Source organism: Ambystoma mexicanum, chromosome 12 (assembly GCF_040938575.1).
Source record: "Ambystoma mexicanum isolate Mex_15411 chromosome 12, UKY_AmexF1_1, whole genome shotgun sequence".
NCBI lineage: Eukaryota > Metazoa > Chordata > Amphibia > Caudata > Ambystomatidae > Ambystoma > Ambystoma mexicanum.
The window spans coordinates 206,066,989-206,093,872 of NC_090936.1; the positions used below are offsets into that span (position 1 = coordinate 206,066,989).

At 47.6% G+C, this 26,884-nt stretch overlaps 1 protein-coding gene across 3 annotated transcripts in view; it reads right to left on the minus strand.

Moving 5' to 3' along the window:
* Positions 1 to 26,884, minus strand: part of RMND1 (required for meiotic nuclear division 1 homolog) — a 647,398-nt gene that overhangs the window by 285,046 nt on the left and 335,468 nt on the right. For all 3 annotated transcript variants that reach the window (XM_069628317.1, XM_069628319.1, XM_069628318.1), the window contains one exon: positions 21,999 to 22,105. In XM_069628317.1, coding sequence (XP_069484418.1) covers positions 21,999 to 22,105 — 107 coding nt within the window. The remainder of the gene's footprint in view (positions 1 to 21,998; positions 22,106 to 26,884) is intronic.

A 26,884-nucleotide genomic window follows, 5' to 3' on the forward strand; every position in this document is an offset into this window, starting at 1 on the left:
ACAGCATGGTTTCTCTAACTCCCTCACTTTAGCTTCTAGGGTCTTGTCTTGCTTTCCTGTCGTGTGGAGTTACCCTAGAAACCAGTTATCACACCACAACAACCAACAATTCCTGGACTGAAGGAGGCAATAACCCACACTCAGACCAATAGTTATAATATGACCAGTTCTTTACATGCCCTTTATTCACATACAATATAAACATATACAACACGCTATAAATGAACACAGAGGACTATATCTAGACAAATACATCAATAAGAATAGAAAAAGCATATCACTGTTAGGGTAGTTGAGGAAGAGAGCTTCATCTCCACCACCACAACACTACCCAGTCCCAAGGCAGGTAGGCAGAGAGATCACACGTGCCAACAGGGTCTGGAGCAGAGCGTCCTCCCTCTCAGCGAGACTTCTTCACCTGGGGTTCCAATTCTGAATCTACTACCTGGATACCCTCTCTCTTATGGGAAACCAGTCCCGGCCTACCTTAGGTTGCCAACCGTCCCCGTCCGAAGGATGGACAGCAATCATAGGGGCGCAAAGTCGAAAATTCCATTCATAGTGTAAAAACCCAGCTCGTCTCACGTGCGCTCTTTCCCAACACCCCTTATCACTACATCTGTAAAACTAACTCCCTTCTTGGCGCGTCATTCGTCTAACAATGAGCCAGCTATCCTTAGTGAGCTCATCTGCTTCCAAATATAAACATTGCAACCGTAGCAGAACTCATGTCTGCTAATTGAATTCACAGAAAACGTAGACTTCCATTGTGGTCATGGAAGTGAATGTTTAAAATGACTGTGCACCATTGACATGTTTTATTTTAGCTCTTTTTCGCACACGCATTACAGGTCTCCAGTTCTCCCCTCAGCTGTTTTCAGATACCTCCAGCTCTGGCAATTATCTCACCCCTACTTAAGACTTGTAAGGATTCCCATATAATTCCCCAGCAAATTCACACTGCCTATGTTATCATCTAGGAAGGAACTGAGCATAAGGCGAAGTTGTTCTCTGAATGACTGATCCAACAAGCCGTCTGTGGGCATGCACCATGTCGGGATAGGGGTCCTCAGTGTCCCGTGATCCCATGCAACAATCAATGGGGAGTGATCAGATATAGTGATACCCATGTATTCAGCGCCAACTAGTTCTAATAATTGGCCGGAGCCTACAAAGACGTAGTCTATCTTGGTGTACAATCTGTGTGGTGGTGAGTAAAAGTAGTATTCCCTGTTCTCTCGGTGGCGTTCCAACCAGACGTCTACTGGGTCCAGGTCAGTGACCAATGTGTTTAATGATGTAGCCGGGGGTTGCCCCCACCTGGTTGGAGCAGATCTGTCTAGTGTCATGTTCCGTACACAATTAAAGTCCCCTCCCCATATGAAAAAGGGGTCTCTGTAAGGGGTAATGCGTATCAATAAAGTTTGTGTGTAAGCTGGTATTGCATGGTTAAGGAAGTAGGTGTTCACTATAGATAGTTCTGTATTGCCAAGATAGCCCGGTAGGATTATGTGTCGGCCTTCCGCCTCTCTGTCAAGGTTCAGTAACCGAAATAGGAGTGAGCCAGCGATCCATGTGAGCACTCCTCTAGCAAACATAGTATGGGGACCCATACACAATCCCCCTCCCCAGCATTTGGCTACTACTTCTTGCGCGTCAGATGTTAAGTGGGTTTCCTGTAGGAGTGCTATGGATATCTGTTTGCACTGGAGGTATGATTTGACTATTTCTGCAGATGTAAGAACCAAGACCCCTCATGTTCCATGTCAAGATTTTAATGTGCGTCATGGCTAACTAACATTGTCATTTTGTGGCTTTGGTCGGCATTTACCCAAGCATTCTAACAGGGTGCCCTATCTGATTTAGGCCTGCCCTTAACTCGTGCAGTGTCTCTAAAAAAGCAATATAGTAGGGGATTCCGTCTGACCCATGTCTCTGTGTAAGTTACGAGGTTCAAAGCAAGCGCCCGAGTGCTATTTGGGTATGTAAAACAAATAATAAACAAGCCCATCAACATGGGGTATAAACAGTGTCCAACAGGTCTATCCTGTTCGGACAGGCCAATGTGCCCCGGGGTTGATGACCGTCTCCGGCACTGGCTCATCAAGTCGACAGCAGGGTTGCATCGACAATCCATCTGGATCGGGGTGGTCCAGCTGTCGCCCAGTGGGCCTCGTCATTCGCTCCTGTCCTGCTTAATGCAACGTTGTCCGGCTGGTGAGTCAATGTTTATTAACATTCTTTGCTATGGGGGGCGGGACCTCATCTTGCTCTTGGGTGTTTTCTGGGATGTCTATGTTGTTGTGATCCATCCACAAGGACACCGCTTCTGGGCTTTCAAAGAAGAGCGCTTTCCCGCTGTGCAGAAGTTTCAGTAGAGCTGGGTATGTGGGCATATATTTAATCCCTTTTAGTCTGAGTCTCGCCTTGATTGGAACAAACCTATTCCTCTGCTGCTGTACTAGAGGGGTGTAATCTGGATAGATGGCAATGCTGGAATTGTCTCCTTGTATGTTACCCCCCTTCACTGGAAAATTGTAAGAGCACCTCCCAGTCTCTGAGGTTTAAGATTTTGACAATCATTGGACGAGGATGGGATCCAGGGGGTGGTCTCTTTTGTAGGGATCGATGGGCTTGCTCACCAGCAAAGCCCTGTGATAATTTGCTGGAGCCAACTTCTTGCAGAAACAAGTTCTCAATGAAGGTCTTTGAGTCCCTGCCCTCCGTACCTTCCTGTATTCCCAGTACCCTCACATTGTTCCTGCGAGAGCGGCATTCCGCATCATTTGCTCTCTGTTCCAGCAGGCGGTTTCTAGCACTAGGGATTTCATTCAGGTAACCAAGTAGTTTGTTATGGTGGCAGTGTCCTTCAAACATAATTCTGTGGTCGTCACACATTCCGTGAGGGGTCTCATGTCTTGGCGCAGCAGCTGAACATCTATCTTCACTTCCTCAATTCTGTTCTCCAGGGAGGACTGTAAAGCTGCTATGGCTGCGAGCACCTTATCTTATTGCAAGTCTAGTTTGGGTGTTTGGGTTTCTGCTTGCAGTATTCCTGCTGCTGTGTCCAGTGTCGGGGCTTCCCAGGGCCAGCAAAGGAGTCCATGATGGTACCCTTATGTTTTTTCTTTGTTGGGGATAATGTCTGCTGTGTTAGCCAGAGGTTGTCTTATGTACTGGTAGCATCTGCGAAAAAACCTCCTATGGGTTCTTGTAGCAGTGCTCAGATTCTGCACTAGGGGCCAATTCCGTATTGATGGGGCTCTTTTCTGCTACCAGCGCCTTGTTTTTTTTTTTCACAGTTTGCTCCCGGTCAGCTTGCACCTGCCCAGGAACCGGTCCTCCGTCCTCAACTCGTGCGCAGGCTTGGGTTATGAGTTCTTGTTTGGCTGTCTTCAGATGCAGCTGCTCTGCTGAGGGCCCTTTGTCTGCTGTGCAGCTTAGACCGTCCCTGGGTCTAGTGTTGGGACAATGACTCTTATTTGAATTTCCCATCAGGTTTCCCATCAGTGGGGGTGTCACAGCAAGCAGTTTTTATGTGCTATTTGTCCCTGCATTACGGGTGACAATCTGAGCCCTTCATCACAAATGTTGTTTAGGGATGTTGTTGGAATGGGAGCTGAAGGTCTTGGCCCTCAGCTATACTTTGATGTGGCAGATTAATGACCAGTGGTCTGCTAGTGGCACAGAACAGTGCAGCTGCACGTGTTGCTGCTTGCCTCTCAGGGCTTGGCATTTGTATGCTTTAGGAGTACCAGGGCTGTTCAGGCGGTATTTGTTTGGTGCTCTTTAATGCGATCGTCTCAGCTGCCCGGGGGCTGTCCTGTGCCGTTCGGGCCCCCTCAGGCGTTTCACAATGTTAAGATGGATATCTGAACTCTGACCTGGTGGGCAAAGGTTCACAAAGCCAGCCTAGTTTGTTGGAACAGGGTAACCTTCTGGAAAAGCCAGAACAATCAAAGTAGCTTGGCGGCTGTCAAGACTAGGTCTCAGGAGGGGTGAAGGTGACTGAAAGACCTCAATGAGTACACAGAGCAAAGGACACTTACAAATCACTCCTAGTCGGTTCCATGTGTTAATATCCCTGCAAAAATATCGCCATACAAAAATATCGCCATATTTTTGCGCCGATTTTAAGGCATAGAACCTGCGGGGGGATACCACCGCATTTTCTTTTAAAGGAACGGGGGACACCCCCTCAACCCGCGCTCCCAAAAACCCCCAAAATTATCCACCGCCAAAATATCGCCTATGGCCCTTCCAGACGACCATATAAACGGCAATATTTTTGGTGGGGATAATATGTAGTCATACCTCCTAGTCAGGTGTAGTTATATTAAAAATACAAATACATTTATTCAAGGCCTTGAACGTCAACACATAATAATAATCACAGTAATACTAATAAACCAACACAATCCTATCAAGAGACATATATACAAGACCAATGGGCCTAATGGGTTAAATGCACAAAATGGGTCCACAACATAAAAAGGGAAGGAAGCAGGTAGTGAAAAGAGTCTTTAGGCAGTTCGGCATCAATCACAGTCCTAACTGAAAGGCAGTCCAGTCCCTAAAATGAGGGCAGCCTATTGCTCAAATGTACTTGCAATGCTGGCGCACACGGTAGTGCAGATGGGTGAAAACAGGGTCTCTTCAAGGGGCTGTAGCAGCTCAGGAAGGTGGGTGAGGTGATGTAGAATAAGTTCCCACTATTCGAGGAGGGTAACCCCAACAGGGCAGAGCAGGTTCCAAGAGTCAGGAATAATTCGATAGCTCAGGCTATCTGGGAAAAGGAGAGTGGCCCTCAGGGGACACTCGTGCGTAAAAACTGATGTGCTTGGGACCACCTGTAAGGAGTGCTAGTACTCACCGGCCTCAGGAACACTCCAGTACAAACCTCAGCAGTCGAGTCCACTTCAGTTGCAGGTTGAAATGAGGCAATTCTGCGGCTTACAGTGATAAAGCTACAGCGTTGATTCCCAAACAGGCCAGTGGTGATTTCTCCGCTCCTGGTGGATGGATCAGGCCAGTCTCACTGTAGCAGGCTTCAGGGGGCAAGAGGGGCACAGCAGCAGCGCACCTGCGAAGTTCGTCACCACGGTAACCATGTGTACTCCAGTTCGGACTCGATCTCTTTACTATAGATCTGGGAACGCCAAGTGTACGAAATTCGGTGAGAGAGTGCTGGGAACACAGAGCTTGCGAGGTACCAAGTTTCAAGGCACTCCTCGAGACGGCAGCGGTATCAGAGCAAAGGTCCTGCGTAAGCTGGTCAGCCCACTGGTTGGCCCAGGGACACTTCTGAGAAGGCTTACTTTCAGGGATTGATGAAGGTGCCAAGAATAGTTGATCCCACTATTCCAATGGGTCGAAGCGCCTTCGCAGACCTTCTAGTTCGATCAGATACAGAGGGGTCCAGCGGGGCAACAGCAAGCTCAGGGTGCCAAACCTTCCAGCGGGTCACCCGTGGTTCCTCGACTCAGCTTCTTAGGATTCTTGGATCCTATCCTTCGTTCAGTGAGAACTCCAGAGATCGACATGGTATGGTTGTTTGGAGCCTTCCCTTATCCAAAATCTCCTTCGTGCCAAAACAAAGAGGACCCAATGGGAGATATGCTCACATACAAGCACACCATACGTGGACCAATCATGGACCACGGTGGTCCCAGGCATTCACAGCACACCACTCTGGCACCCAGGATTTCTATTGGAACCAGACAGTCCAGCCCACATCCTGGAAGCACACACACAAGGCATGCAGAAGCCTGCGAAAGCTTGGCGTTTCGCGGGAGAATGCATGCCCAAAGAAGGACTGACCCGGATCGACTCGACCTGGGGAAGGTGAAGGGGCAAGATGGCCAAAGGACAGGACAAAGAACCTCGTAGCATGGCCATTTTAGAGCCAGGCCACCTTTATGTGCCAAGCGCGGTAATTGTGGTTTGCATGGCAAGAAAGGGTTAAAAATACACAAAAAGATAAGCTGCCACCAGCACTGTCCAGGGCACATCCGGACTTATCCTAAAAAATCCTTCAAGAGTATCTAGGGCCTTTGGAAATAACTAAGAAACACAAGTGCACTGTATGTAAGGTACATTGTGCACTTGGAACATGTTGCAGAAAAGTTGCAACATTGACAAGGAGTAAGGGAAACCAAGTTTCCCTATATTGACCGTCTTTAAGGGCATGTCGGTTTCCTCATAACAAAGTGAGCGAAAAGCCCAGTGGAATGCAGCAGAAGGCTGTGCGCCACTGGTAAAGTCAGACTATGGTGTTGGCGGAGCTGACTGTAGTCTTTGGGCAGTCCCCCTTTCGTTTTGCATCCACTATGTGAGTCTGTTTCCAGTGCCAACTGTTGTGGGAGGACCCACTTAAAAACCGTGCACAGCGTGCAGCGGCCACAGATCTGACTGCTGAGGTGACTGCAATCTTTGGGCAGTCTATGGTGACAGAGGCATGGAGTTCTGAAGAAGGTTGTTGTCTCTGCAGCTCGCGATCGCGACTCCAGGAGATGGGGATGAAGGAGGCAGTCCCAGCCGGGAATGGCGTCCTGCGACCTGAAAACACTCCAGATCCATGTAAGAAGAGCCACCTTAACCAACATGCAGCCCAAACAGCTCGAACTCTGGCACGTCCTCTCGAACTGCTCGACGGGCGGGGGGAGCAAGACCGTCCAGCCCCACTGGTTCAACCTGCTCAACTGACTTTTGAATATACAACAGACTCAAGTGCAGTTGTTTCCGCTGACATTACCTTGCTGCAAACTCCCACGCGAACCTCCGCGGCTTTAACATCTGAGAATAGTGTGAAGCCACATATAAGCCTTGCAGGGAGTGAGGGGCGAAATTCCCGACAGCGGATACACAAGTCCTCCCCATGCTTCCTCTAACACCCGTGGATGAAAACAGACCAAAGTCGGCAAGTGAAATTATGGAGGAATGGGAGCGGGAGGTGCTGAAATGTTCTCTACCAGCTAGTCCTCTGCCTAGCCTGCTTCTGCTTCTGCTTCCACAGCCTGTCCGGTTACCGAACACAACGGAAGACAATGTAAATGTTGATGCAGATAGCAGTCAAGCACCAACGAACAGAAAAGCCAACACAAGCCCACTGATGCAGATTCCCAGGTTGACTAAACAGACGGTTTAACCTCTCACTGTACCATACATACAGAAATTAATCAGGCAATGGACAGAGAGGACTTGGTCAGTCCACCTTCTGTGTATCCAAAGTTAACACCTGTTGGACTGGAAGAGACCTCTGAGCCTTTACAGCAAGGGGACACTTTGGATTCATCATATTCGAATAACCAAACTGACCCAAAAAATGGAAAAACTGTGTCACCGACTCGGTGAAAGTTCCACCTAATAGCATACAGTTGGAAAAGACCAAGAGAGCTGTTAAGACAATGAATACACAACCAAGACCCAGTGGCATAACAACAGCCAACTTGCAACCCCATACGGTACCAAAAAAAAAAAAAGAGGAAAATAGCACATACTATTGCAAGTGCAAAACGCACATACCAAAAGTCTGAATCGATAAAACAGAGACCATTGTCTTAACCATCTAGTTCCCTGGTGGATTTCTTTAATAAAAAGATAACTGATGCTGAGATCTTAGAGGGAGTTGACGTCCCTTCTACCCCATAACCACTGATGGAGCAAGACCTGCTCCCCAAATTGCCTAGGCCAATAGAACACATGGCAAGTTCTGCAGATATAAATTCTACGCCTCGAAGATGGCATTTTGGTAAGCCAGCGATAAGCAACTGGAATAAGAAGCCGGTGACTGTTGGGATTCCAAAAATTCCCTTGGAACAAACGGGGCCCCTGCAACCGGCCCTGAGGAAAGAAAACAAGCCAACTCTTTCGCCCATCTATAGACCAGAAACTCTGAATAATCCACCTTCAGGTGAACAACGGTCTGACGTGCCAGTGCCAGATCCCAGGGAGGTGGGTCGGCAACAGGAACCCCACTCTCTCATGATAACTGAAGATCTAAGTGCACGAAATGAGGAATTCTTACCGGCCCCTTCAAGAATGTTAAAGTATATTGGGACCTCATTAGTTAGAGAAAGGACCAGCTTAGAGTCTACACTAAAGCGCAGCTTGCTTCCAACTACTCCACCCCATAATCAACGGTATTTGGAGGCACCCAAGGTATCCACCAGCTCATCTGTTCTAGGCAAGGGGTGTGCATTTGTCTTGGTGACAGCATTCAGAGCCCTGTAATTCACACAGAACCTCAACTCAGAGGTATCTGCCTTTGGAACCAATGCCACTGGGCTGGACCAAGTACTACTAGAGGGTTCAATCACCCCAAGATCCAACATTTTGTTGATCTAGGTCTTAATTTAAGACTTTACTTTGTCTGACATCAGGTATCCTCTACTTTTACTAGGTACACTATCTCCTGTGTTAATGCCATGTTCGTACCAAGGTGTCAAACCAGGAGCTTGTGAAAACAAGGGCAATAACGGCCTCAGCAAACTTTTCACCTCAGCTTGTTGATCACAAGTCAGGTGAGGGGCAGCTTTGACACCCTCAATGGAGCTGTCTGAAGGACTGCCCAGAACAGGTCAGGGCGGGATTCTGAGTCCTCCTCCACACCTGAAGCCAGTAGCAGTGCAGCCATTTCAACTCTTGGGATGAAAGCCTTCAGTTTATACACATGGAACACTGAGTTTGACCAGCCCTTCCAAGGTCCACTAAATAGTTGACCTCACCCAGTGACTCCACCACTGTGTAAGGGCCTGACCATTTGTCCTGTAAAGCTCTAGGCCTTATGGGATTCATGATCAGGACTTGCTGACCGGTTGTGTGAAATTGTTGAGGGCAGCCTTCTGGTCATACCAATGTTTCACGAGGGCTTGTCCTGCCTTCAATTTCTCACTAGCCTGACCTATCAGGAGTACCATCCACTGGTAGTGAGTGACATAGGGAGTGGGAATCTCCCATCCCTCCTTGACTATTGCTAAGGGTCCCCTCACAGGGTGACCAAACAGAAGTTCAAAGCGGCTGAAGCGAACACCCTCCTGAGATACTTCTCTGTAGGTAAACAGTAAGCATGGCAGTAGGAGATCCCACTGTTAAGACAGATTTCTGAACTCTGTCCTGGCGGCGCAGAAGTTCAGAAGGCCAACCTAATTACTTGGAACAGGGTAACACTGGACAAGCCAGACCAATCAGGGTAGCGATCGCGGCGGTCAAGACTAGGTCTCAAGAGGGGTGAGGGTGACTGAAAGCCTGCAATAAGCACACAAAGCAAGGACACTTACAAACTACTTCAAGCAGGTGTTATATTAAAAATATATACACATTTATTCCAAGGCCTTTAAAACAATGACCGTAGCGAGAAATCACAATACAATTATAGTAAACCAACACATACCATACCAATACAATATATATACAAATACAAACAAGTCTATAGCGTTAGATGCATGAAATGTGTAGTCCACCTAAAAGGGAAGGAAAACAGGCAGTGCGAAATAATACTTAGACCCAGTCCGCCTTCAGAGGCACCTAACTAAAAGGAAGTCCGAGCCCTACGAAGAGTGGAGCCTTGTGCTCAAAAGTACCTGCACAGGCTGGTGCCAATGGGCGAAAAGGGGAGTCTCTTCGAGAGAAATCAGGCAGTTCAGTTTAGTGCACAAATGAAGAACAGAGTTCCGCGACTCAAGCGCAGCCTCCACTGTGGGCAGAAGCACAGCGCAGGTACGGAAAGGCGTGCTGTTTTGACACAGCGGGGAAAAGCTATGGGCTCCTGCAGGAGGGCGACCAGTTCCTAGCTATGCTACTCACCGGTCCCCGATGCAAGCAGACCCAGGCTTCTCCGCGTCAGTTTCAGTCGCTGGCAGGTTCAGGAGAGCAGGGGACGTCTCGTCGTCGTGTTGAGTCTGCAGCAGCAGAGTTGAGTTGAAGATGTCCCAAACGAAGTGAACCCGCACAGTTTGTTACCACAGCAGGGCAACGGAGCAGCCTTCTGTATCTAAGCCAAATGTACACTACTCACTTCAGACCTGGGAACGCCAAGTGGATGAATCGTGTGAGAGTGACAAGGACTCGAAATACTACACAACCTGGCGGCGGTTACAGAGCAAGACTCCTGTGTAGGCTGGTCAGTCTGCTGGATGGCCCAGAGACACTTCCGAAGGCTTACGAGCAGGAGATGGTGAAGACGCCGAGAATAGCTGTCCCCGCTATTCCAAGGGTCGAAGTACCAGTACAGGCCTTCTGGTTCGATCAGAGGTAAAAAGGGTTTCACAAGGCGACAGCAGTGCAGAGGAGCAGTCCTTCAGCGGGTCACCAGCGATTCCTCGGTTCAGCCTCGTGGTTGCAGGATACTTGGCTCCTGTATTCCTTCGTTCGTGAGAACTCAGGAGATCGACATGGTAGTGGTGTTTCCAGCCCCCTCTTATCCACGGTTCCCTTCGGCCAAAACGGAGGGGACCCAATGGGAGATCCGCTCATCAACACTCACACCATACATGGACCTATCACGGACCACGGTGGTCCCAGGCATTCACACCACCCTAGACTCTCTGGCACCCAGGATGTGTATTGGGACCAGACATCCCAGCCCACATCCTGGAGGCACACACAAGGCCTGTAGAAGCCCGCGAAAGCATCCGTGTTTCGCGGGAAAGTACATGCCCAAATAAGGAAGGCCCCGGGTCGGCTCGACCTGGGGAAGGTGAAGGGAGCAAGACGGTCTGCGGACAGGACAAAGGAGCCTCGTGGTCTGGCCATTTTGGGAGCCAGGCCACCATTTTGGGCTAAGAGCGAGAAACGCGCTTAAAACGCCAAAAGGAGCTCAAAACACAAGAAACGATCGCTGCCACCATTCCCGTCCGTGAATCACTTGCACCGATCAGTTACAATCCAAAAAGAGTATCTAGGGCCTGTAGAAGGCTAGAGACCCAAGAGAGTAGTAATTTAGCTTACAGTGCCCTCTTGTGTCATGTTGCACGAAAGCCGCAACATGATAAAAGAAACTACGGAAAACAGCGTTTCCCGGGACTGACTGTCTTAAGGGCATGTCAGTTTCCCCGTAAGAATGGAGCGAAAGCCCAGAGGAGTGTGGCAGAAGGCTGCACTTCTCTGGCAAAGTCGAGAACAAGGTGAAAAACAACAGCAAAAAGTTTAGGGGTTGCCACATGGAAGGAAAATTACCTACAATTTCGAAATCTTTCCTAACGCCCATTTTCTCCTTTGGGGTTCTTCCAGCGCCCCAAGCATGCTCTTTAAGGGTCTGTTAAACCTTTCCACTAGACCAATGGTTTGTGGGTGGTATGAAGATTAAAACTTATAGGTGACACCACATTCCTTCCACATGGCCTGCATATACTTTGACAAAGTTGCTGCCTCTGTCAGACACAACAACTTCTTTAGGGAAGCCAACCATAGTAGATATGCCAAGTAAAGCTTTTGCAACTGACCTGAGAGTCACAGTCTACAATGGGATGGCCTTAGGATACCTGGTGGCATGGTCGACCAGCACCAGGATAAACCGATTGCCTGAGCATGTTTGGGGGTCAAGGGGACCAACAATGTCGACCCCTACTCTCTCAAATGGTACCCCCACAACTGGGAGTGGTACCAATGGAGCTTGGATTGTTATGCCACTTCTTCCAGATAACTGGCATGTGGCACAACTCCTGCAGTGACTTTCTACTTGCACCCCCATCTTGAGCCAGTAGAAGTGCATGGATAACCTTTGCTTGGTTCTCTTGATGACAAGGTGACCAGCAAGGGGCACTTCATGCACCAGCTACAAGAGGAAGAGTCTTACAGCAAGGGGAACCACCCACCTCCTATGGTCTCCTTCTGTAGACTCTATGGGCTCACTGTAGAGGAGCCCACCTTCCCAATAAATCCTGTGCTTCCAAGGAGGTTCACCCTCAAGCTGAGAGCAGGCCTGTCTCCTTGGACCTTCCAGTGATGGGCACTCGCATTGGCCTTTACTGAACTCTACCCTGTCAGGACAACCTTCCAGTAGAAAACTTTGTAGTTCAGGATGGTCATTAGGATCAAATATTTCAGGTAACACCTCTTCCTCATCAGGTTCAGGTGTTTGACCAACTACCTCACCTCAGTGGTAGGTTTGTTTGGGGGAATATTTTCTTTCCCTCTTTTGTCTTTCTTGACTCCTTTAGCCTTGGGTTTCCGCTTTGGCTTGGGCCTGGCATTGGACTTGGCCAGTGCAGCCCTTGTTTGTGACCTTGTGCAGGGTCTCTCTGCTGTGTCTCCCACAAGCCCTAAAGCTCTGAGATAATTCCCCAGCAAGACCTTTCCTGTTACCTCTCTCTGAATGCTCACTGGAATCATGACCACTGTACCATTTATAGCAAGATTACAGGCATAACTGGGAGAGGGGTGGGCCATCAACCAATTTAGTGGGTAACAGAGGAGTTCTGGCAACTTCCTCTGGGTCTACCATGGTAGAATCCACTACAGTTCTGCTGCACCCACTATCCCTACGGGCAGGAGTATCTACTCCATTTATCAGCACGCTGTCTTTAAAGTAGTACTTGGTATTATCAGGAATCCTAGCATAAGCCTCTGAGACTTTAGGCTCTCAGGAACCCAGGGAAACTAAAACTACCTCAGAATCTATCCCACTGGGGAAGGAGTCTGGGGAGAAGGATGCCCCTGTAATCTCTTCTTCCTCTTAGGAGGAGAAGGCCAGATTAGCAGAGTGGACCCCCAACCAAGGTTATGACCTTACATCTGGGGTCCCCCTTCACATGGTAAGATCCACTGGGTCCTGGGACATAGGGAGGCTTACTGTAACCAAAGTTCTGTTTTGGAGGATAACCTACACGACCCTGTGTGTTCTCCTGTGACTTACCCTTACATTTCTTTTCATGGCTCTTTTGGGAGGAAGATTTATCAGACCCACCACCCTCTTTTTCTTTGGCCTTTTTCCCCTGCTCCTGCTTACCAGGGTGAGTATTGTCCTTATGGGACACTATGTGACAGCTTCTAAGGATCTAACTCCTTTAAATATACCAAATGCTGCAAAAATATGTTCAAGCATGACAAGACATATCATACCCTCAAATGTGGAGACCTTATAGCCTTCAACCCAGCCAGTCAAACTTTTTATGGATCAGTCACATAAGATACCCAAGAACCACCTTCTTTCTTTTTGTACTCTCTGAATCTCTTTAAGTATTGGGCAGGAGTCTTCCCAAACTTCAAAATGAGAGTATGCTTCAACATTGCAAAATCTACTCTTTCGGCTTTTGACATTTCCATAATAGCACTGCAGCCAGAATGGGGTAGTTTGCTAAGCAACCTTGCAATCTTATCAGAATTTACAACCTCTCGTACTTCGCATGCGTACTCAAATGCATTCAGCCAGTCCATAATGTCATTCGTCTCATCATACACACTGAGCAGATCTTTAGGAAACCTTGGATGAGAGGAGGACACAGACCCATGTCCCGATCCCTTGCACCCATTTGAAACTTGAAGCCTGGCCAGTTCCAACAGGTGATCCCTGTCCTTTTGTTTTTCTGCCTGGTCCATCTTCAGCTTAGCCATGTGAAATTCAAGCTCCTTCTGCTTAAACAGCAGCTCTTGCTTTTTGAATTCCAACACGGTCTCAGCATCTGAACTGGCAGAGGAAACTTGGTTTGACACATCATCAATATCTTCCTGGGCACCATGTATGAGGGCAGCGACAGAACTGTCAGTTCTGCCAGTGGAAGCAGCTCCACCTCCTTCTGCACTCATCTGTGGTGATGGCATAAAGTTGTAACTCTTGCCAATCTATGATCCTGTGGATCATTTCACCCTTTGTGCCTTGAGCAGGTAAACCCCTCTCAGCACACATCTTTCTCAATGTTTCTGATCTAGAAGCATTTAAGGTTATAAAAGGTATGTTTCCATTATATCAGATAGGTTTATGGCCTTTACAGTTATCCCTATTCAGTCACTATGTGTCCTAGACAGGGGTATTCTGAAATGCCTTCACTAGTGTGCAACACTGGATACCTTCAGTCCTATCCCACCGCTGTACACCAATTTGTTAAGATGGATTTCTGAACTCTGACCTGGTGGGCAGAGGTTTAGAAGGCCAGTCTAGTTTCATGTAACAGGGTAACCTTCTGGACAATCAAGACCAATCAAGGTAGGTTGGCGGCGGTCAAGACTAGGTCTCAGGAGGGGTAAGGGTGACTGAAAGACCTCAATGAACATACAGAGCAAAGGACACTTACAAATCACTCCTAGTCAGGTGTGGTTATATTACAAATACATTTATTCAAGGCCTTGAACGTCAACACATAATAATAATCACAGTAATACTAATAAACCAACATAATCGTATCAAGATACATATATAGAAGACCAATGGGCCTAAAGGGTTAAATGCACAAAATGGGTCCACAACATAAAAAGGGAAGGCAGCAGGTAGTGCAAAGAGTCTTTAGGCAGTTCGGCATCAATCACAGTCCTAACTGAAAGGCAGTCCAGTCCCTAAAATGAGGGGAGTCTATTGCTCAAATGTACTTGCAATGCTGGCGCACGCGGTAATGCAGATGGGCGAAAACGGGGTCTCTTCAAGGGTCTGTAGCAGCTCAGGAAGGTGGGTGAGGTGATGCAGAATAAGTTCCCACTATTCGCGGAGGGTCTACCCAACAGGGCAGAGCAGGTTCCAAGAGTCGGGAACAATTCGATAACTCAGGCTATCTGGGAAAAGGAGAGTGGCCCTTGTGCGTAAAAACTGATGGATGTGCTAGGGGCCACCAGTAAGGGTTGCTAGTACTCACTGGCCCTAGACGCTCTCCGGACCAAACTTCGGCAGTCAAGTCCACTTCGGTTGAAGGTTCAAATGTGGCAATTCTGAAGCTCTGCGGCTTTCAGCGACGAAGATACAGCGTTGATTCCCAAATGGGACAGTGGCGATTTCTCCGCTCCTGTTGGATGGATCAGGTCAGTTTCACTGTAGCAGGCTTCAGGGGCAAGAGCGGCACAGCAGCAGCGCACCTGCGAAGTTCATCACCACAGCTGGGCAAGACGGTAACCGTGTGTACTCCGGTTCCGACTCTCTCTCTTTACTCCAGACCTGGGAAGGGCAAGTGTACAAAATTCGGTGTGAGTACCGTGAACACAGACCTTGCGAGGTACCAAGTTTCAAGGGGCTCCTCGAAACGGCAGCGGTGTCAGAGCAAAGGTCCTGCGTAAACTGGTCAGCTCACTGGTTGGCCCAGGGACACTTCCGAGAAGGCTTACTTGCAGGGATTGATGAAGGTGCCGAGAATAGTTGATCCCACTATTCCAATGGGTCAAAGCGCCTTCGCAGACCTTCTAGTTCGATCAGATGCAGAGGGGTCCAGCGGGACAAGAGCGGGCTCAGGGTGCCAAACCTTCCAGCAGGTCACCAGCGGTTCCTCGACTCAGCTTCTTAGTTTCAGGATACTTGGATCCTATTCTTCGTTCAGTGAGAACTCAAGAGATCGACCTGGTATGGGTGTTTGGAGCCTTATTTTATCCAGAATCTCCTTCACGCCAAAACTAAGAGGACCCAATGGGAGATCTGCTCACATACAGGCACACCATACGTGGACCAATCACGGACCACGGTGGTCCCAGGCATTCACAGCACACCAGACTCTCTGGCACCCAGGATGTGTATTGGAACCAGCAGTCCAGCCCACATCCTGGAAGCACACACACACACACAAGGCATGCAGAAGCCAGCGAAAGCCTGGCGTTTCGCGGGAGAATGCATGCCCAAATAAGGACTGTCCCGGGTCGACGCGACCTGGGTAAGCTGAAGGGGAAAGATGGCCAGAGGACAGGAGAAAGAACCTCGTGGCATGGCCATTTTAGAGCCAGGTCACCTTTCTGTGCCAAACTCGGTTAACACGGTTTGCATGGCAAGAAAGGGTTAAAAATACACGAAGACAAGCTGCTACCAGCCCTGTCCACGGCACACCCACACTTCTCCTACAAAATCCTTTGAGTGTATCTAGGGACTTTGTAAATGACTAAGAGACCCAAGTGCACTGTACTGTAAGGTACAATGTGCACTTGCAACATGTTGTAGAAAAGTTGCAACATTAACAAGGACTAAGGGAAACAAGGTCTCCCCGTACAGACTGTCTTTAAAGGCATGTCAGTTTCCCGATAAAGTGAGCGAAAAGACCAGTGGAGTGCAGCACAAGGCTGTGCTCCACTGGTAAAGTCGGACTACAGTGTTGAAGGGTACACAACTGGAGGGAAAACTTCACATAAATGGGAATCTTTCCCAACACACAACAATGTTGCGCAAGCAGGAGTAGGCACAGAGAGGGATCCGTGCAAGTCTCTGTTTCTGGGTTTGTGGGTTGAGGGGGTGTAAACGTCCCCCTGTGTTATGAAAGTCTCCCACGCTTGCAGTCGGGAGGAAACCAGCTGTTTGCTTCTTTTCTTGGTTCCTCCGCCCCAGCCCGCTTACCTGCTCCCGGGGCCAGCGTGTCACCCATTGTCACGCCTTCAGCAACAGCAACACAACGTGACACTCCTCCCCCACACTCACCCTCAGCCTGTTGTTCCCAACGTCCTACCCAGCAGCAGCATGAGAGCCGAATAACAAAGCACCGCGGTCTCCCCGCAGCAAGAAAAATACTCTCCATTTGCGGCATTCATGGCGGCTATGGCTGCGTTGGCGGTTGCCATGGTACTGGAGGAAACCACACAAGGAGCGTCGGTCCCGTTCACATGACCTAGCAGCAGCAACCACGCGCTTCCGTGATCTAGCTGTTACGACATCAGGATAAATTAACGCCGGTCGGGACGCACAGCGCTTCTCAGCTGTGTTCCTTACCAGCTGGTGACGCACTTTGTTTCCTGTCTTGCTTCACTGGATTACCGACCTCATTTCTGTTTTACGGATCTCCTACGCTTCATCCGTTTTTGGCTATGACGTCCTGGCGGCCTGAACACACAGACTCCAGAACTAGGCTACTTCTACTCGGACTTCCTTCCTCCTAACGCGTTGTCAAGGTGCACTTCTATGTTAGTTTGTTTTTTTGTTTATTCATTTATAATGTGCACCAGACCCCGGGGGCATCAAGGTGCAACAGTACAGGATATGCGAGGCTTAGGTTACAGGTTACATTATATGTAAAGAAGAAGTGTATATACATGGCCGTGTCAGGTTAACTAAATAGATATATAACAGAAGACCTACATGATAGACAAAGGTTACATGTGTATATACAGGCAGAATGTCATGGGGAATCATGTGTACACAAGTGTGTATCTATCTGTCCAAGGATTTCAGCCAGTTTATATAGTTAGATTTGAAGTTAAGGTAGGGCTGATCTTCTCTTATGGGGTGTGGCAGGGAGTTACAAAGTTGTGCCGCTCTGACTGGGAAACTGCTACCCCCGGCCATAGACAACTTAAATCTCGGTATGATGAGGCTGTTAGTATTGCCTATTCTCGATGGTCTGCTATATTCTTCTCTGGAATCTGTCCGTGAGATAACTAGGGGCCGCATTGTTCAGGGCTTTGTGAGTAAGGGATGCAACTTTTAAGTGAATTTTGTCTTGTATGGAAAGCCAATTGTTTTGACAACTTATCATGGATATGTGAGATCTTTTAGACACGGCTAGGGCCGCTCTCATGGCATTGTTTTGAAGGATTTGAATCCTATGGATAGTAGATTTGTTGGCACTGATGTATAAGGCATTACAATAATCTAGCCAGGATAGAATAAGGGCTTTGGCCAGGATGATACAGTTGTCGTCCGAGAGAAAGGGTTTGCCTGTTCTGATGAGCTTACAGGTGTAAGCTGTGGCTGAGGCCATGGACTTCACCTGTTTGGAGAAGGAGAGGGTGGAGTCAAGGTAAAATCCAAGTGTCTTTACCTCCTTGGCCACCTTAATAAGGATGCCATCAATTATAAATGAAGAGTAGTCTTGGTTAAGTTTCTTGAGGTTGGGGTGGGTACCTAGGATGATAACGCTCTGTTTTGTCACCATTCAGGCGTGGGTTGCCATCCATGCCTGGATGATGAGATACTCCCTGTTTACCAAGGCCAAATCCTTGTTGTAATCCCCGGAAACTGGGAGGAGAATCTTAGTATCATCTGCGTAATTAGTGTAGGTGATACCAAGAAGGTCCAGATCATCAAAAAGGGGCTTAGTAAATATATTGTAAAGGCTGGGGGTGACACAGGAGCCCTGAGGTACACCGCAGGTAATAGGGATCGGGTCTGCCGCTGCCGATGGGGAGAAAACCCTCACCTCATGGTCCTGTCACTTAGAAAGGACTCAATCCAGGTAATGGCCTCTTTGGAAAATAGGGCGGCTGAATCTAGGTGGCTGCATTAGACCTTGTGGTTTACAAGGCCAAATGAGACCGAGGATATAACGGACACATTCTGATCTAGGTCTTGTCTCCTGGATTGATTTTGGATTTCCATTCATGTCATTCTGCTGCCCTGACTAGTTTTTATTGTGGCTTTCCTTCATTCTGAACTGTCAATCAAGTAAGTCCCGTTTGGGATCTCACAGATTCCGGCCCTTTGTTGAGTTTTCAGCCTTGTGCTACCTTGCAGCTGCTGGATAGATCTTACCTACCACCTTTCACCACCTTGGGGGGAACAATCAGGGCTCCTGGTTCACCTCCACCGTCACATCATCTACTCAGCTGAAACATTGGTAGGTGTCCCGTCTCTTTACACATCCATTGGTTTTGCTTGTATTGGATTAGAATCAGGTATAACAGTTACTTACCTGTTTTCATTGCAGAAACCAGGGGTTCCGGTGCTCTCGTTCCAGCCACCTGTGGCCCCAATAACCAGTCAGTGAGTGAGTTTTTCTTCCTCCCTGACATGTGCTTGGGGATGGAGGTATACATAGTCTACGCAGAGTTGCATTCTTGACACCCATGCTCCGAATGTACTCTGCGTGGGCTGCTCCTCACGCCTCGTTGCTAATACTGTCCGGACAGCCATTGGTTCAGCCGGGTGCTCCAATGCTCCTCAGGGACCTCCTGTCTCTGCCTCGATGCGCACCTACACTACTCCGCTCACTGGGTCTTCAGAGCCCGCTGTCCAACGGGCCGCCATCTTTGTTGCCCTCCTCTGCAGCGCTGTCAGCTTCCAGTGCCTCCAGTTGTTGTTTCCCTTCGGGAAGTCGTACACACCGCTCTTTGGTGTGTCGATGCAAGCCTGGTTTGCTGGGCCATTATTTGTTTTACCTAAAAAATACAGTGCTCAGGATCTATACAAGGATCTGCAGAAGGAGCTTAGAGCAGACGCAGCTTCATGGCATGAGCTCCAGGCCACGCCCCCATGCCTCTACCTGTTACAGGTTCTTCGCACTTATGCTTCAGTCGCTTAATGGCCGTATAGGTTAATGTTACTAATGTTGGTTTGGGCGTTTTTTCTTGTTGGGGTCTGAGGGAGTGGGGAGTCTCGGGTGGGATAAATACTGGGACAGAGGGCAGACAGCCCAGTGGGGTGTTCGTGAGGGCAAGCAAAGCGGATCACTGGTTAATGGGGGGCCTCACATACCTTATGGCTAATTTGGCTCAGGATGCGCCAAACTACGTGTTGTCCATGTTTACTTGGAACGTACAGGGCCTCAACTCGCCCATCAAACGTAACTCCATGCTAGCAAAGGTGGCTGATTTCTCCTCCTCTGTGGTCTTCCTACAGGAGACCCACTCTTTGAAAGCGACAGACAAAAAGAGATTCACACATGCCCACTTCTCCCCCAGGGTTTTTCATCTCTAGTTGTGCTAAGAGACAAGGGGTAGCCATTCTATCGGACATAGCAATTGCCTGTCTCAAAATCTGGCTCCTGCGTGACCCTAATGGGAGTTACCGGGCAACACTTTTAAATCTGTTACGATGCATTCTCCCAACGACCAACAGGTCCTCTTCCTGCAGTATGTCCTGAACAAATTGCTAGTTTTTTCTCAAGGTACTCTGGTCATAGGTGGAGATTTTAATGTGGCATTCGACCCCAGCATAGATGAAACTCTCCTGGATTCTACGGCCGACTACAGGCTCTGGCTGCGCTAATGCGTCTCCTTTGGGAGTTGCGTCTACTCGCCATCTGAAGGTTGGAAATCCCCACCGCCAGAGATTACACACACTACTCCCACGTACACTTGGGCTAATCTCACATTGACATGTCGCTGGCATCCTCTTCCCTGCCCCCTCCATCACTGAGGGATCCATCCATGTGGTCTCCCTGTTGGACCATGCTCTGGTCTCGCTTTCCCTCGGGCCTTTCGCTCCCAACCCGGTGCCCGGGGAAGCTTTACAATTCGATACTCAGGGATTTGGTTATTCGCCGGGAAATTGGGACATGTATCAACACCTATTTCACAAACAACCTTACGGACGACGTGTCCCAACCTACTGTGTGTGATGCAATTAAGGCAGTAACTACGGGCGTGGCATGAGCCTCGCATCCACCTACTTGAAGGCGAGAACACGGCTGCAGCAAGATCTGGAGGTCCAGTGCTGGGAGACTGCAAACAAACTCCGGGGCTCCCTCAGGGCGAGGCGCCTCCTAAACGTAGCCCGGTCCAAACTCAACACCACTTCGCAGAATGCACATCTCTGGGCCCTCCTAACGGTCAAACAGTACTAGCACACGAGAGGGAACAAATCTAATAAGATCTTAATCCGGAAGCTGGCCAAAAATAGAGTCGGCAATAATGTTCAGTGCTTACTCGACGAAGAGATACTCAGACTCAAATCGACCGATCATCCTTATTAACATAGAAGTCAAATTATATTCCAAGGTCCTCACAACACGACCAATGTCAGTCCTGCCTACCTTGGTCCACGTAGACCAGACTGGCTTTATCACCCGTCGATCCACACAAGACACCATCAGAAAAGCCCTTAGCCTAGTCAAGGTAGTGAACAAAACAAAGATGAACGGTGGTCTCCCACCCCTTGACGCTCACAAAGCTCACAAAGCTTTTGACTGGCTGTATTGGACTTACCTCAGAGACACATTCCCGGCTCCATTAAATCTTGGGCTTGGGCCCGCTGTAACCTGTGTTCAGCAACCTGGAGTTCACCCCGGGCAAACATGCAACCAGGTTCGTGGTTTGGACCACAGGGGGCCTAAGCGAACGCTGACAACTCTAAGGATGGGTCCCCTCTTACCTTCGAAGAGTGCAAGCGACTATTTTCACTACAGGAAGGGGAAAAAGTTCTGTTACCTTCAGCTACGCCACTGGGGTGCAACCCTGCGGTCCAGAAGAGAGGCGTCAGGGTCCTTAATGCTGTAGAGCTTACCTACCTGGCGGGCAGATCTAAGGGCACTATAATTTATTAGACCGCTTTGATCCCCAGGAATGTTTGCCATACATGTTGGGCTGGGAGAGGGACCTGCTAGTGGCCATAGGATAGGACTCATGGCGACATCTGGGAATGCTCTCACAAGGCCTCCAAATGCACCACTGATAAGGAGTGCCAATTTAAACAATGCTATTGATGGTATTATGCCAGAGACAGACTTCACTGCATGGGCCCCCTGTATCTGAAGCTCTGTTGGAGAGGCTGCCATGAAAAGTGTACCTACTTTCACATGTGGTAGCTATGCCCTAAGGCCCAAACTTACTGGAAGGAGGTCCTTTCACACATCAGACCCATGCTGGGAATCGATCTGCCCTTCCACCCACTGATCATCTTGCTCGGGGATTGTGGGGAGGGACTCTATTCTCTCATGGGCTGAAAAGATAGGCTTGCACAACACTACTTAGAAAACATCTACAAAATGTTGATTTGAGAAATCATTTTATCAAATAGGTTTTAGGACTAAAATGACTTATCAGTCTGTATATTATTAAATGTATAACTTGCCAGTTTCTCCTCAAAAGGATATTTTCCTTTACCATAGACTACCACAAAACAATTTTCATTTAGCACTTTCTACTACAGGTTTTCCAATTAAGGCTTACAATTTAAGTTGTTCTACTTTTGTACAAAATTAGGAACATGTATTTTTTGTTACATGCAAACTTACCAGAAAGGCACAGAGCATTTGAAAAGGCAAACTTCTCTAGAATGGCTTCATCATGTTCCAACTCTGAATTTATCAGAATTTCCCCTCTGTTGAGGTTAGAATGACCCCTGCAAGAAAGTTCAAAAGATAATCGGTTTAAATCAAGAGATTGTGAAATGTTTTTGATTCATTTCAACTCACTTCAAAATCGAAAGTGTACATGTAATTGTATGTGAATGCGAGCCAGTTGCATTTATCCTCTCATCATCCACATGAATGCTCTGCTACTGGCCAGTAAATCCCTCCAACCGGATTTCCCCATCTAAAGCTCAATACTATCTGTTCCCAAAGAACTGTGAAGGCAATCAACTGGAATAAGGGTCATGCTCTCTCAACAAAAACTACAAAGTTTAGGTTACTCACCATAGTAACTCTTGCATTGGTGGTCCATGCATTTTTCTTCTAGAATCAAATCAAAATCTTCCCAACGCAACCTAGGATAGCTGCATTTTAGGCACATTAAACAGATTGTTTTGCACAGCATTGAAAAAACTACAAGCCCATGCCCGTTGTGTGGCTACATGCAGGAGCAGCCTCTATCCTACGACTAACACATGCACTGAGATTCCAAAAAGAATGCCTAAAACAAGAACCTACCGAGATGATTTGTGTGTCGCATGTAGGAATTAGTGATATGGACTACCAGTAAAAGTCTCTACAATAATTGCCCTGGATTTACTGGGACATTCTGTCCCCTTTCCGGCAAACTCCAGCAATAGATGATAAAGCAACTAGAAGTAATTGTTTTTAGAGGATGGTAGCAACACCACTCATATTAGCCAAAAATGCTCTTAAGCAAGCATCAGTGCTGGAGCTTGAGTCCATGAGGTAATGTTTACAGCAGGAGTCGGCAAACTGTGGCTCACCAGATGTTTTGGACAATGCCTCCTAGGATTCCTCACTAATTACCATTCTGGCTAGTGTTGATGAGAGTTGAAGTCTAAAACATCTGCAGTGCAAAATGTTGCAGACTGTTGGCTTATAGAAAGCATGGGGCTCAGGTCGCAGTTCTGCATAGGACATCAAGAAGCATGTGTCACTGGAATGCTGTGACACTGCTTTGCCATTACAACATCTGCATGAGTAGCCCCATGCTACCAGGGAATGGGTCTTCTTCCTGCCCGTTGTATGTTTATGAAGCAAGACACTACCCAGCAGACAAATGAGGAGTTTAAAGCCTCTTTCCTTGGAGAAGAACTGCCATGAGTCACAAAGTGATGCTCTGAGGTTGCGGTGTTCATGTTCTTGTCGATATAAGACTTCAAAGCTCTTCTTACATTTTAAATGAAAATGTATGTCTCTGACTGCCAACAAGACGTAAAGTTGGCATACTAGCCATGGTGATGCAATTGTGATAAAAAATGCAATCGTTAAAGTAAGGTGTTTTATGTTGCACATTGCTTTGGAATCAAAGTGATTGTGTAAGAAAGCATCTAACATATTCAAGTCCCACGCAGGGTGAGGAATTTTCACTGGAGCGAAACTTTTCAACAATTCATTGACATTGACTTGGCCAAAGGACTCTTTGAATAGAAAGAGCTCCTTTCACACTTGTGATAAATATTAATGGCAGCCAGATGTGGATTACAGGACATCAACTGAATGACAGAGTTTGCTCGATGTAAACAAAAATGGTACAACCCAATATAAAGAAGCATGAACTTGCTTTACACTTAAGTTCCAGTGATCATAGCAAAACCAAAACCACTGCAGTCCAATCGATGGTCCAGTGCTGGTGGGATCCTGAGGTTTTCAGATGTCAAAGACAGAGATCCTTAAACTGTATTTTTTTCAAGCACCCGGCGTCAAGGTGAGAAACTGATGGCAGAAGTGCAGGAATGGCACAGTTCTATCAATGTGGCACACTCTGGCTTACTGGTAAGATTTAACAGCTCAGGCTTGAGCTTCAAGCTCTTCCAAGTTTAACATTATCTTCAGGCTCTGTCCAGCTTGCGCTGTCATGACCACTGTGAGGGGGCACAAGTTGTGCCACAAGCAGGTTCCCATCAGAACCCTGAGGGCCTTAAAACCACTGCAAAAGGGCTCCTGGAGCCAGTCCCGGTGCCTTTGGCACCAGGCTCATATGTAGGAGGGAAGGGCTGTTCAAACTAGGTCCCATTTATGTACATGGGCCTTTAAATCCAACATGGAAGCACCCACACAGTCTAGTTCTAAGAACCAAGCTATGCGGTCTAGTGTTTTAGGTGTGGCAGGCCTGGAACTACTTTCCCTGGTACTACATTCCCATGCCTATATAAACCACACCCTGACTGCAGAACACGCTTCGTGTTATTCTGCAACCAGCAGTGTGACGCTCACCGTGTCCTGGTCTTCAGCATATTCCTGTAATACTGCAAAAACAAGAACAAGATTATTCTGTTTTATCTGAGAAAACACCATCCAGCACTCAGCATCTCAACTGGGCTGCAATCTGTGGAAACCGAGAGAAGAAGAAACATCACTCACCTGTGAGTACTAGCTTAAGGACTTCTGGCGAACCGCTACCACAGCTGCTGTTCGAACATTGCCTGCAACAACGAGAAAGGGAAAAACAATATTAGAACGCACGCTTCCAAAACATCGAATTCCATCAGTCTTACCTGAATTCCATCGCGCTACGCCACGCTTCCATCCGGAGCACCACAGCAATATCTGCAAAGGAAAAGAGACATTCAGGTTCGCTTTCAATATTAAACAACCGCACAGCGCTGTACTTACCTTAACGGATTCCGGGGGCCTGTTTTTCATTGCGCTCTCATCCACTCGCAGCACCACAGCGGCCTGTGAGGAGAAGAAGAAGAAAACACAGGTTAGCTTTAAAAGACAATAAAAGCGCTGCGCTTCACGCTTTCTCTTACCTAGAAACATGCCTCTCCATCCGGCATGCCAGCATCAAGATTTTTGCACCTAAAAAGAAGGAGATAAAGACATTAATGAATTCCAACCATAAAAAGAACAAAGACTTACAATTAGCAAACCTACCTGCAAACCAGCAGATTTGGGGTCACATCAGGCCTGGGCCCAAGGAAGGCATACTGCAGCAGTGAAGCAACTGGGGCAGCTCGCCAGCAAATGTCAAGCGCCCCTGCACAAGAAACACAGGATGGACAGCTCACCCTACAAATAACTAAGGTGAGAAAAGAACCCAGTGGGAAGGGAATCGGTCAGAGGGAGGTGGGAGATTCACCCATTAGAGTCAGTTATCACAAATCCTCCCTTCTGTAATTGTAGATTCATTATTCAGCACTGGGCAACTACGCATCCAGGGTTCCATATATCAGGGTTTCATATCTTCCAGACGCCCCCGGGGGTACCAGGTGAGCGTAACAGACCCCACATATATAGTTTGTCAAGTTCTTGATAACAAAAAACACAACTCAAAATCATGAGATCTCACTTTTACCCAATTCAGCAAAAAGGCTTCCATCCGTCAGGCTCAAGCCTGTCTTTTCTTTAACCACCCTTGATAACGGTATTCTCGACTCCTCACACAGGTCTCCCTCTGTCGGGCCCAGACCCTCAAATGCACAATTCCACTTTTGATGTCTTACTTCCACATTGAAAATGCACAGTTCAAATGTTGAGGTCTTACTTTCACAATAAGAAAAAAAAATGTACAGTTCAATTCTCACATGGGCCTCCCTCTGCCGGGCTCAGACCCTCTCTCAGCTCAGTGGGGGCGGTTCCCTTCCCCAAGCTTCATTTCACACAACTTTTGTTTATTCTATTTCTTAGCTGTCGAAGGCTTTCAAGACTACAAAGGATTTTATGATGACCCCTGCATGACCACTTCAACGTTACGTTCAATATGGTTTACAGTTCACACGTGATTTCACAATGTACTAAAGCTTTCTGTTATTTGTAGTTTGTTTAAAAAAAGAAGACTCATAGGCTTCCCTCAATCAGGCTTGAGCCTTTCCACAAACTTTCATAGGCTTCCCTCGATTGTGCGCAAGCCTTTCCTTTTAATGTTCAAACACTTAAAAGTCACCGCTATTTCTTTTTCCTCTTTCTGCTATGAATATAACTACATTTCACAGAGACCTTCGAGAGTGCGTTTCATGTTCGCAGGACCACTCTGTTACTTTGTATATGTCGTATTTCTTTTGACCAATCAAATCATTCTTGCAACTTCTGTTCAGTTGTACGCATAACCTTGCTTGTTACAGTTTCACGCGATATGTGTGTTGCTTAGTTTGATACGGTTTCATTTATTGCAACTTGCGAAATTGGAATGGAACCTACAAGCAGGGATATTCAGAGACTGGCAAATATTCTCATGTTTATACCAACTGTGATTCCAATACTTCACACCCTATGGGATTTTGGGGCGATTAGCAACTCAGACAAGAATAACTTTTTTTCTGAAAGCCTGGGCTTTCAGTCTTCTAATTACCCAGCAAGAGAGAGGTAAACAAGACCCTATGGTTTAGTTATATATTGCTAGACTGGAGAAGGAGTGAGTTGTACACTTGTCCCTAGTGTGAAATAGATAGCACCCTTAGGGTTATAGTAAGCCTATAACGAGGCGCGCCTTAAGATACCCTGTTGGTAAGCCGGTTTTGTTCCATCTTTCACAAATACCTTGTTTAGGAATCCATGTTGGCAATTTTGCAACACTATCTTGAGTTTGTATAATAAAATCAGTTGAGAAAGTTTTACGCCGACTCGTCCTGAGCACTCGAGGTACATCCAGGACCTTTTATCAACAGACTATTGAATAAATCTGCCAGAATGGTTCAGATTCTTCACATTGTTTGTGTTGGGCCTCTTTTGTAGCCTAAAGCTGTTAGGGCAAAATGGGTCTGAACATCCTTAAGCGTGTTGGAGACATAGGCTATGCTACC